Source organism: Gouania willdenowi, chromosome 5 (genome assembly GCF_900634775.1).
Source record: "Gouania willdenowi chromosome 5, fGouWil2.1, whole genome shotgun sequence".
NCBI lineage: Eukaryota > Metazoa > Chordata > Actinopteri > Blenniiformes > Gobiesocidae > Gouania > Gouania willdenowi.
The window spans coordinates 16,171,790-16,185,234 of NC_041048.1; the positions used below are offsets into that span (position 1 = coordinate 16,171,790).

The window sequence follows — 13,445 nt, forward strand, 5'->3', positions numbered from 1 at the left end:
TCATTCATATTACATATTAAATGCGTCTTCAAACAGTTTAGAGTATTAACGGAATGCACCCTGAAGTGACCCGCATGCGCAGAAGAGGTCCTAAGGTGACCCATTACCCCGCAGGCTCGTGCGGTATTATTTGCGCTGAGAATATTTCATTCCAGCAGAAGTTGGCACTTCATAACTGTTTTTCCACGCGGCTTCACCTGGGACTCAGAATTATGACATTTTTGCATGGTGAAGATGTTGGAGTTGGATAGAAAGCACCTCGGCCGTCCAGACTGCAGTCGCATTGCAAAAAATCAGATACATATTGGATTTAGAACTACATATGAAAGTGACCTGAGTCGGATTTGAAAAAAAATAAATTGTGCTGTTCAGACTGTCTTTAAGGGGCCCGTGTTATGCTAAATGGACTGTTCTGTGTTTTAAACATCATAAAAGTGCTATTAGGGCTTCATACACACATTCAAAGTGTTTTTTTCATTGATTCCCTCAATCATTAGTTCGAGGATGATTTGCTCCTTTCTTACTGCAGGGTGAGCCCAAACACCTCGCTCCAATTTGATGACGCGTTCCCACTTTGATGACAAATTTGACACGGCACTGAGCTGGAGAAGCCGCGCCTCCTGGAAGCTCTCTGCCGTAATTGACATGTAAACAGACACGCCCACGAAGGTGAGCATTACAGCGTCCTTCGCACAGTGCTATGTCTGTATTTTCTACAGTCTATGTATGTACCTTTGAACGCCCCACCCCCACGCTCTGTCTTGTAAAGCAGCATGAGCTCAGCTACGGAGTGGGTGGGAGGAGGGCGGGCCGTCCTCTGGTCCTACGTTACCTGTTTGTGTAGAGTTGTTCAGAAAGTGACTTTTCAGAGGCTAAAACTCTGGAAAACAGGCGAGTTTGGGAAAATAAATTTCAAATACTATGTTTTTAGGGTTCTTGGAACAAAAGGAGATGGGTGAAAAATAGCATGATATGGGACCTTTAACAGGTCGGATACAAGTCGCATATGGGCAAAAAGATTGGATTTGAAAAAACATGATTTAGGCCACTTTTGCCTGCTGTGTGAACGTTGCCCAATTGTCTAGATAAAAAGATGATTGATAGGGACTAACGGTTTATTGGGATTAAAATGTCCCAAGATGTATCATTAAGGATACGAGTGGTATTACGATTGACAGCAGTTATGGTTCTTGACCAAATGTTGGGCTTTATTGATATTTTTCCATCATTTGTCCACTAACAAAACTCTTCTTGATTATTAAAAATGTCTAATAAAAGAAAACATACATAGAAATTACTTACATACTAGTGCTCGTTGAAATACGAGTGAAAACTCTCACCTCAAATATTAAGGTTTCCTTATACTCTAGCAAAATTAGCTCAAGGTAGAAAAAATGGCAAAGATGTTCCTTGTGCTGATTTCTTAAACATTTTTACTTAAAGCTGATATCCAGAGTTTCTGAGAAATCTATGTCTATGTATGATTCTTTTGAAATGCAAAAAAATACCTAACTAGTCTTTTACTATGGTCTACTGCCGTTGGTCATTCATATACATTGATGTACATAAGTCCCTCCTTCGTCCTATAGACCTCTATACAAATGGAAATGATCGCCAACTGTGCCCAGCCAATAGGCTTTGACTTCCTGTTTTTGAGATTGTCAATCAAAGTGAATGCGGAACTGTGCACGGAAACAAGGCCGCGCGTCACAACAGATAACAGATAAATATGATTTTGGCTCTTACCTGACCCATAGACCTATATCAATGGGACCTGATGCGACCTTGTTAATGTTCCGCGATACGTGTGCTAAAAAGTAGAGGTGTGGCTTCTGGTAAATTGGTAGAGGCAGTGGGAGGAAGTGAGGCTGTTTAGGGCGGGACATCAAGATGTTTCTCAGAAACTCCGGATAGTAGCTTTAATATACGATGCATATAAAAAAGTTACATTGTGTTTTGATGAATGTAGAGATGAGGTTAGGCTGTTTTTACTGTACAAGCAGTATTGTAGTTATACAACCACAAACACAAAAAGGCATCATCCTTCAATTTCAGTGATGAGTTGTGTTCCAAAATATACATCTATATTACTTAACTGTAGTTACTTTTGCTGATTTTGTAGGTACCTGGACCACGTTGCCGTTATATTGTGGGCAGTATTCTAAGTGAAGGAGAGACCAAGCCTGACGAGGAGGTTCTGAGGCGTTTCCAGAGATCCGGCTTTCATGTTTTTTCATTTCCTAATGTCACACGTGCGGTTACCACCTCGTTCCCCCACAAGACCTTTCTCTCTGTCCTCCTGGGTGTGTGGAGAGTATACCCACGGCTGGAGCAGCACATCAAGGTAAACTGCTTCAAGGAATGTTTGCAACATTTCAAAGATATAATTATTCAAACCCAATCACCAAGAAATTATGATTTTATTGAAACTGAGATCTTGTTTGCTGGTTTGTAATAGAACCATGTGTGTACAGTATGTATGTGAATGACTAGCACAAACCAGCATGGTTTCACAAGCCCTCATATGGCTGCTCAATGAGCCAGTAGACATTTTAATCCCCTAAATGACTGTGGCTTACAGATATGTAGGTGAACAGTTGGTAAGCTGTAACTGCTTGTTTTATACGTCACCGTTTTATTTTGCTAAATGTTAATGTTCTTGACTTTGTGATGAAATGTGATGTGTGTGAGGCAGATGGCCAGCACATGTTTTTCTCTGTGTAGTTCACAAAAAATGGTTCCTTTGAGCAATGATGTTTTTTTTTTACTCCTTTAGTCTCTCAGTCATATCACAGGTACCTGCCTCATATTTGTTATACTGTTTATATGTGTTTTATATGTTTCTCAAAACTGTTCTCGACTCCCTCATAGCAGCAGTAATGAAGAACTGAATCCACTTATTTAATATTCATGACACATAGCAGTTTTTTTTAAATATGCCAAGTCATGACAGTTATAATTGTTTTTTTTAAGTGAGTAAAGGGCTCATTAAATGTGATTAATATCTTAGTATATTATATATGTAGTGTCATAATTATCTAACATGCCTATCTTGTACTCCTGGTTCAGCTCAGATGCTTTGGTAATTCTCTGAATGTCCAGGTTTTCTACGTGGTTGGGATATTAGGGATCTGTGTGTGTGTGTGAGAGAGAGTTTGTGTGTGTGCCTGTCAATGTGTGTGTAATGGACTGGTGGACTGTCGTGCCTTCCAAGCTAAACGTTTCGAAAGGCTTCTGACGACCCTCGATAGTTATGCTTAAATGCAGGTGTGGTGAAAGATTTCATATTTGATGCATGCTCAGGTTATATATTTAAAATTCTGACTCTTTTTATGTTTTAACTTGACTCATTCTAATCTAAACTATTCATTGTATCCATGAAGCCAGCTTTGCAGCATCTTGGAGAGACTCTCCAAAACAATCCCAGCATGTGTGTGCGTGGTGCGTGTGTGCGTGTGTGCGTGTGTGTTTGTGTGTGCAACTCTACCATCTGTCTCAATGCTGTTTAGACTTTGCTGTTATTCCTTGGCACTCATTGTGTATGAGATGTCAATCAACACAGAATGACTGTAGCTCATCCTAGTCTTGACTAAATAAGAGTCACGTGTGCATTTTTTTTTTACTGTTTTTCCAAAAACTCATTGATGAAGTATTATTTTTTGTGTTTTAGTTATCTGACCAAACTTTAGCTTCTTGTTAGCCCTGCAATAGACACTGTGTTTCCTGCCAATGTACACTAGGATAGGCATGAGGAAATAATGTACACAATAAAGCTGGCATAGAAGATAAATAAAGTAAATCCTTCAGGGATTAGTTGTATATCTGAATAAGTATACTACGTATGTAATTTTATTTTTGGTTATATGACTTAAAAATGATTCTTAACTCAACCAAACATAAATGCAGCTTTTCCCCCAACTGTTGTATTTCTGGATGGGTTTTACATTGTTACAATGACAAAACTGTTGACTCTCAAATGTCCAGACAAGCTAATATTTCTCAGCATTGTCTAAATTTCCCTAAAAATCAATTGTAAGTATTTAAACATTTGTTTGACTTTTGAAGTTTTGCTCTAGTTGTATGTCAAACAGCTAAAATCACTTAAATTAGAAATCCTATGTAATGGTATTTTCTTATGCATGGTTTGAAAAGTTGTCTTTGAAATATTCACAAGATACTGTCTCCAAAAGTTATGAATAAATAATCAATGAATGATTTATTTATTGATAACAAATATCTGTTGTTAGAGTGATGCCACCCAACTTAATATAACTAACTGCTACTAGATGGAAATGGTGTGACAGATTTCTTCCTGGGACTAACGTATTCTGTCTGACACTTTGAATCTCCCTAGTGGTGAGACCTTTTCAGCTAATCAGCATTTAGGATGGCTGGCTCGACATAGCAGAGTGATTTCTGTCTGTCTGACACTTTGAGCGGCTGCCCTATGGTCAGGCCTGGTATTTGCCTAGTCAGACCATCGATCGCCCCATTGTTTTTCATCTGTGCCTTGGCTTTTTATTGGTGGGGTATATCACAGATGCCTCGGCACCTTGGGACTAGGTTTGAGCAACAGTGGCCAGGCCTTCCCACTGGATTCGGGCCTGGAGTGAAGGTTTAATACGGCTGACATTCACAAAAATCTAAAGGTTTGGAGACACAGACGATGGGACATTTGTTTGCTTGAGGGCACTGAGGTTTCTTGCCACCATAGATGCTCTCCTATGAATATAAATCAAGTATTCTTTTTGTTTTTTAAGAAAAAGACTTGAAGCGCAGGACACATTTTGTGTTTTAAAAAGGAAGTTTTGTTCTTTGGATTTCTCACATTTATTGCTAGTGTCATAGATGAGGGTGTTGCTGAACAGTGCACAGATGCTAGTCCACAGGGGTTGTTAAACATTCAGGGCCAGATTCACAAAGATCTGAAATAAAGGGTGGCAAGTCAGTTGCTTCCCTAAATCCTTTTGTGACGCAGTTTCCTCAACTACTGTGCGGAATTCACTAAGATTGCAGTAATGATTAGTGCACGTGCAGAAGTGGTGACGACCGCACCTATTTAAATGACAGTTTTGCTCATTTAATGTGGAGACGTCAGTGTGCACAAGCACTGACATTTTACAAAGTTAAATTTGACGCAGATGGACTTCTCTGTCTGCTGCACAAACATTTTTATAATGTATAAAACTAAATAAACAAAGAAAAAGTTTTTTTTGTTGTTTTTTTAAAAAAAAGAGAAAATCATGCATAAATCAATACTTCTAACATCTTGTTTTACTGTATGTCTAGAACAGTGTTTTTCAAACATATAAGACTACGTGGCAGGCGCGTCTCACCCATGACGGATACAGGGGATGCGACAATCACACTTTCATAAAAACAAAAATTCACCCCCCTCACTTTTTACAGAGGGATTCATTGTTGAAAATCATTCGTCCAGTTAGATTGATCAAGCCAATCATCCTGAGAAGATAAACAAAGAATTACCGGTGATTGAGTAAAGGGTAAGTAAAGTGACAAAAAATTAGTAACAGGGGGCAAAAAATGGTCCAAAAGTGGCAAGAAAAGAGTGAAAAGTGTCCATAAGCATTGAAGAGTGACAAAACAATAGTGAAAAAGGGCAAAAATGTGGAACAAAAATGTAGGAAAAAAGGAAACAAGTGTTATTTTTTGGGCAAAAGGTGGCTCATTTGGATGAAAAGTGGCAAAAAAAATGGTTCAAGAATCGTCACAAATTGGATAAAAGCGTCAAAAAGAACGTGCAAAAAAAAAAAAAGAGGAAAAAGTGATATTTATTGGCAAAAGGAAGCTACAATCTGAAAAAACAAAAACATGTCACATTTTCTTTGGAAAAGGGGCAAAAATGTGACAAAGGAAGTTGCAAAATTGTCAAATGAAGAAGGTAAAAAGTTCAATTTGGTAATTTTGGTAAAAAAAAATTAATCTAATTTTAAGGTTTTCTGGGGGAATAATAAGCAAAATGAAGACATAAAGAGCCACATGTTGAGCATCACTGACTTAATAACAGCTTTATCATGGTTTTAGTAAATTAATTTAATAAACTAAAATGGGAGTCGATGGTTGCCCTATGAACACCCTCACTTTAAAAAAATAGCTGCTTCACCCCAGCAACATGGTACATCATGCCTTTTACACCTCATTTTTACTAGCTACTGCAACCTACGCATGTGAAAGAGTATTTATATACTGTGCTCTTAATTACCAGAGGCACTAACTTGCAATCCAATGACAACCAAATACAATGTGCATGTCTTAGAAATGACAGGTTCCCAACATTTTAGTCGCTAAATTCAGATGTCAGTTTGCTCTCATGTATTTTTAATGCAGTAAAATTATGAAATATAACCGTAATTGCTTTTTCACAAATGAGTTGTGCTGCATAAAAAGTCAGCGCAATTCTTTTCATTCAGAGTGTTGCATCACAACATGGAAAGCTAACTCTTTCCCCTTGAGACACCGCGGATTTGCCCATCCAATGTTCAAATAAGACTTTCATCCTCGAGCGGCTGGGAGTCTACTGTTGGTGTTAAATGTCACATCTACATATGATTGATCTGAACTAAACTTTGTTTGCCACCGCCAGTGTCGTTCTAAATTAGGATCAGGAGGGTGTGAATACAATTTAAGGTAAGAGGTTTTCTTTGCCAGGAATCACATTAACATTGTTTAAATATGAACGCAATCTAGCATTAAATGGAAACATAAACACATTTTTTTTTTTTCTGTTCAGCACTTATGTTTTATTAAATGCGTTTCCAGTCGCATGTGTGTTGTCCCCGTAGATTAGTGTAAAGAAACTGACAGTAGAAGCTCTATAAATAGCTGCTATAATGACGTTACGGTGGCTGAACTGAAAATTGATCAAAGTGGGCGACTAAGTGCATATAGCACCGTCTTACTTGTCATTTTTATTGCAAATACGAAAAGACAAAAGTACTAAATTATTTGGAATAGCCTAGTCTAGTGTGGAAAATGGGTTAGACTAAAATTTATACTTTTTTTTTAATGAGTACAACCTGAATATACTTTGAATCCCCATCCATTGCTAAAGACTCTTCTCACACTGTCATGATTGAATAATTTCACTGTTGTAAGGTCAGATGTCATATGCAACTAATACATTAATAGTTCTATTCGTGCAGTTTATTTCTACTGAAATAATTAGCAATAAATACATAGTTGCACGCATGTGCAAATGTTGGCTGTGCTGTTGGTCGAAATACAAATTAAATGAATTTGTTCTTAAGTTTCTTTTGAGGGATTTTCTAAGGAGGCAATTTGGAATCATTCAAGTGTGAGAGTGGAAACATCCAATCACGGTGGAGGGTTTAAGAACCTCAATGAATAAACAAAAGAAAAAAAAGAGAGGCTTAGTTAGGACCTAACAGCTTTATTCAGCTCAGTGACTTACAGACACGTGTTCATTTGTCAGGGTTGAATAAGTCTTTGAAAAGAGAATGGTTTCTTGAGGGACACCTGGATTGTCCTTTCTGACAGTAACTACTGCTACTACTACGTGCCATTATGTCTTCAGACCCTTTAAACTATTTTTTCATCTGGTGAAAGCTTTGGAGGCACTATTTGCTACTCTTTCTCTTTTTCTTTTTCTTCTTCTTTTAAAATAATGTTACAGAGCTCATGGGGATTATTTGAAAGTGCAAATGTAAGTGAAGAGAACATTTGTTTCTTTTTTTTTTTTCAAATTAAAAGGCTGTGTGCCTCTGAAGTAAGTGGTACCCTCATTATTACAAACAACTGTTATTAACCCAAGCTACAGGAAACAGCCAAACGTCAGTCCTCCCTAAATGATACTGTGAGGGCTGAGGGTCTCACTAGTTGCACAGCAGGAATATGCCAACTAATAGTATTCATTAACAACATATAACAATCCCCATGTAATAACTGGGTACATTTAGTAATAAACTGCATAATACATTTGTATGAATTTTGTGATGCATTATCATAAATTGAGATGTTTATTATACAGAATGAAACATATGATCACGTTTTCATTTAACAAAAAGAAGCAATTAATGTGTGGAAGAAAAACTACAAAATGCATGTATGTATGTCAACAAAACATATTGCATTCAGAATTTTCTTTGCAGAACACACATCATGACAGATGATTGTTGTAATGTTGACTTACAAGTTGTGGAAGTGATTGTGATTGACATGATCTTATGATAATGACATGACATATCCTCAAGCTATTTGCTATACACTGCATTTCTACTGAAGCTCCCTGCGCTGTAAAGTTTAATTTATAAGTAACTACTGCTGAAAGCAATAGGAGTTTATATACATCTAAGAATTGATCTTTAAATTGTTATTATTTTTGTTTCTTATAAAGGTTGATTACTGTGTGTAATAATCCAATGCTTGGTTTTATGCACAATATAGTTTCATTACTTACCATAGTGAATAGTTTTATTTATACTGAAACGTCCAGCTGCAGACCTGCTCGCATTTTGGACGACTCTGCTTACCACTAGTATTCCTTTTTGTTCTCAGTGTGGACTGGTTGTGCACTGGTTTTGCCGTGCCCATGTGAAGAGCTTTTGAAATGTTGTTGCATTGAGTATATAAGACTATCTCTCCATCTTTCTGTGCCTAAAGCACAGGCCTGTCTACTGGAAGTTTTACATAAATGTGAAAGAAGCGAGAAACTCAACCTTTCTTGTCAGTTATGACAGCAGTGCTCACTTTCTTTTCCCTTCTGCTCAGGAGACAGCGAAGCATTGTTGCTGTTGCCGTTTTTATGCTTCATAGATCTCCTTGTGATTATTTGCATACAGTTTTACTGTGAAAAAAATTCAAAAATCTTTTCTCATCTTCAAGCAAAATTTCATGTCCAGTTGCTTCAACTAAGACCTAGGTTCCCAAAGCGAGGTATGCAAATTGTCATAGGGGGTACGTGGAAAAAAAAAAATAAATAAATAAAATAAAAAACAGCATGACAACACTGGAAACTAGAATCTAAATAGCAGCAGTCAGGAGCCTCCATGCATTGCCACAAATAACACATTGGCCCCTGTAAATTCAGATCTCGTGGAGACAGAGAAACAATCTCATCAAAAACATGACGAGAGCAACATTGCTTTGTGCTAGCCAAACGTCATCACGTAATTGTGTGAATGTAGATTTTCAGCTTTGACAAACAAGAACAAAACAAAGAACAAGACTTTCCGTGGAGAACGTTCAATCAACAAATGTTTGGTTGATGTATTTGTCCAAAATAAACATAGACATTGTTTCTCATTGAAAATGCTAGTTGGATCGTTAAAGGAGCAGTCTGCAACTTTTATAAAAGTGAATTTTTGTCATATTTGCTAAAGCTGTCACTATATAATGACAGTTTTACATCAAACTTGTAGTTTGTGTGAAAAAAACAGACTCATGCCGCTGCAGCCTTTGGCAGATTGCCTGAATGTACCGCGACTGAGCAAAAAGAACCAATCAGAGCCAGGATTGTGTTTGATGGACAGTCTGACAGCTGTTGCTCACAGTCCCCGCCCCTTTCCAGGTGCTGGAGCGCCGTCTTTTTTTACAGTGTATGGCCTGGGTGAGTAGAAAAAGGAATTGGTGACTTTTCTGCTTGAAAGGTAATTACTGCTGCTTGATTTACATTATGTGTGATTTGTAATTGTTACACTAGAACTCTGTAGTGCATGTGTTGTTTGTGTGTGCGCAGCAGCCTCCATGTGGGCTGCTGTAAGTGACACTGTGTTGTTGCTGCTGCTGCTGAGGTGTGTGCACATTGAGAGAGAGAAGCGCTGCAGTAATATGCTTTTAACAGAGCATGTTATATTACTGTGATGTTGCTGTCGGGCTAACGTTAGCTTGTTAGCTCCTCTGAGGGAGGGACTTTGGAAAGTTTGGAGGCAGGGCAAGAGAGCGGCGGGAGGGTGGGGGAGAGAGGGATCTGAGAGTTGCGGACTACACCTTTAATTAAATAAATCAAGTTACAATTTGAATATGATATTTTCTTGTGTGCTTATTATTATTATTATTATTATTATTATTATTATTATTATTATTATTATTATTATATATTATAAGCACATTGAGATGACTTTGTTGTAAATTGCGCTATACAAATAAAGTTGAATTCAATTGAATTATTCTTCAACAGGATAGGTAAAATCCAGAGACAAATGTCACTGCAGGGCTACGTTGTATATGACATTACAATATTATGTTTTTATGTGCAGGAGTAGGAGGTACATAGCTTCAGGTTACATATCTGCAGGGGTACGGGATTGTGAAAAGTTTGGGAACCACTGAACTAAGATACTAGAATTACATTTCATTTCCATCAATTATTCCACCATTTGTTTTGGTTTGTATGTTACTTTCAAATTCGTCCCCTTACACTAATAATAGTTAATTTTTCTGGTATAGCCTTAACATCTGTAACATTTTGTAGCGACTCCAAAGCAGCCTTGTCGCTTGAGAGGAGATGAATGGGTTTTGTACCTGTCAGACGGGCTGTTGCTGTGGTGAAGAAGCACACTGAGCCTTGAAGTTGAGTTTTCCTTTCGTCTTTTAATTTAACAGCGGCTTTCACACACTGGATGGGTTTGTGTACACCTTACGATACGTAGAAGCATGTGAACAAAGTGAAGCGAAGCGGTCAACAAAAAAAACGGCTACCCAGCTCTCCTTTCTCATCTGACAGCCGGAAATACATGCCTTTTGAACTAGCCGCCCTTTACCACCCATCATGTGACCCTGCCTCCCTTGCGTTACCACAGCAACCAAAAACCGTGTCACACATACACCAATATCCTATATTATGGCTCCTACACATTTTATCAAGAATTGATGGCATTATTGTGTTATAATTTTCAGTATTGTGCAGTTGTTTTTACATTTCTTTCCAACCTTCAATACCTTTTTCCCCTCTACAAAGTAGCCATTGTTTCTGTCTGACAAAGTGTCTGCTTTAAAGAGGTTGCAACAATTCAATCATTTTACCAACTTTGATTCATTACAAAAACATAAAAACATATATAATTGTTAGGGGTGTCCCGATCCAATATTGGATATTAAATATCCAAAAAAAAAAAAAAAAAGGATATTAAATATCGGTCCAATATTAGCCTGAAAATGATCGGATTCAAATTTCCGGATTCTCCGATTTTTTATTTTATTTATTTATTTCCTTTATTATTGTTTTTTTAATTTTTATTTATTGTATTCAATTGTAGAATACTGTAGATATTATGTTGAAGGTTAAAATGTATGTAACCAATTGGTTAATAATAAATGGGTCAGTTTTTCTCATACATACTGTTGCTGACTATAGTTCTCTGTTTGAGTGACATCACTTGATCAAGCTTTTTCTAACATTCCACTCTACAAAATAAGTCATTATTATTTCCTTATTGAAAAAAAAAAAAAAAAAAAAAAAGTATGTACGATTCATGCTGATATCGGATCAATATCGGTATCGGCCGATACGCAAGGCTGCAATATCGGTATCATATCGGAAATGAAAAAGTTGTATCGGGACATCCCTAATAATTGCCTTTACAGTGACTTAGGGTTACCAAGTAACCCGACACATGCAGTATAGTGAGAGGAATCAGTGACACATGGAGAAAAGACAGGACACTTTGGTCTTTTTCATGCCTGAATGATTTGGCCCTTCAAAATCCTCAAAGGGTACCTGACCTGAGCTTATTTAATTTCTGAGCATTCCTATGCATGTAATAATTTATACATTGAGGAAAAAGGTTGTGGTGCCATCTGACACTCTGTCAGCAGACCTCCATGATCCATGTACAGTACATGAAAGCACCATGGAAGATAGAAGATGAGAGGCTTTACTGGGAGAGCTGGCACGTGTGAGTTGTGCCTCTTTATGTTAACATCATATTGACTTGTATCATGAACAAGTGCGCTGTGCCTTTAAAAAGAAGTATAACCTGAGGTTTGATTTATGTCATCATTGACTTATCAAAGTTTGATTGTGAAAATAAGAGTTAAGATTGTATGCTTCAAGGTTCCACTCTAAATATGCCACAAGCCCTTTATTTAATAGAGTAATCAGTGTGTTAGTTAATGACAGAAATTGAACAAAGAAGGGTAATCATTTTTTATTGCTCCTGGCTTTTTTTTTTCTTGTCTAATTGCACAGTTTTGTACTTTTCATCAGCACATTTAAGGATAATTGTGCTCAGGAAACCTGTTCTAGCAAAAATAAAATGATTGTTTTTGTGATTTAAAGCCACTTCATCAGATTTTCTAAGCATTTCACAACAAACCTATAATAACAGCATTTGGGATCTTAAACAAAAGAAAAGACTTTCTTTTTTTAATGTTATGAATGATAGTGCAAGCCTTTATGTGTTCAGCTTTACTCCATCTTGCTTTCCAGCAATGGTTTTTAGGACTTGCTGAAATCAGCCCTACTCCTGTTCAGATCTTTTCATTCTATTTTTGATGTTAGTCTTAAGGGCATCTTTGAGAGCTGGTAAAATACCTTTTCTTTAAGGCAAAGGGCTCTAATGTGGTGTTTTCTCCAATCCCTCTTACTGTGTTGCTCTGAAGAGGTTTTTCTTCTTTTGTTCTTATTTACTTGCTACCAGAGATATAGAAACCTGCATCAGATATGTGAGTGTTTTTTGTTGTTGTTGTTGTTGTTTTTATTCCATAGGGTGAAGTGCTTGGGAATAAATGTGCACAAAATACACAAGATAGATACAGAGCAGACCTGATCATCCTCTTCATGTCATGTATTGATTTTCAATGACTGACTTGAGAGGTCTAAAGAAGTGCCTAGAAAAACACTGTGAGCATAATATCAATACATTTGATAGATGATTAAAAAAAAAACCTTTTGGGCATGTATTTAATTGTATTCTTTATTTTCTAAATTGACACCTTTGATATCTTTAAAATCAATATTTAGCAGCTTTACGATACTTTATTACTTATTACCCTTGTAATTAGCTCTGTGTATGATAGCTTTGATTGATTACAGTAAGGACAGCTTTGGCAGCAACAGTAGCCCACTTATAAAGTGATGTTTAAGGGCATGTGCTAATTCATATGATCACAATCATTCTATTTCTATTGGTCATTATTTACTGATTCCTAGTGGAGTGGACAGCAGACTCACTCAGTTTCTTTTTACTATAATGACATATCTCAATCATATAAGAGTCTAATGATGCTATATTGTGTTATTGTTTTTGCTCCACATGGAAAAAAACCCAGGAGTTTCTTTTCAGCACGCTTGCTGTCAACTGCTTGAAAATATATGACCCAACGCGTGCTGAGAAGGGTGTTATCGACAAAGAAATTAGCCAACACTGACCTCGGCGCTGTGGGCTGCCTCAGGGGTCCACCTGAGCCCTGAGGTCCTGATGCTGCTGGCAGGAAAGTGTGCAAGAGATCAAACAAAAATCAATGAG

General features: G+C 37.2%; 1 protein-coding gene across 1 annotated transcript in view; it reads left to right on the forward strand.

Annotated features, from left to right (window-relative positions):
- tex264b (testis expressed 264, ER-phagy receptor b) overlaps positions 1 to 13,445 on the forward strand; it is a 38,208-nt gene that overhangs the window by 5,895 nt on the left and 18,868 nt on the right. The window contains exon 2 of the mRNA XM_028448063.1: positions 2,123 to 2,344. Coding sequence (XP_028303864.1) covers positions 2,123 to 2,344 — 222 coding nt within the window. The remainder of the gene's footprint in view (positions 1 to 2,122; positions 2,345 to 13,445) is intronic.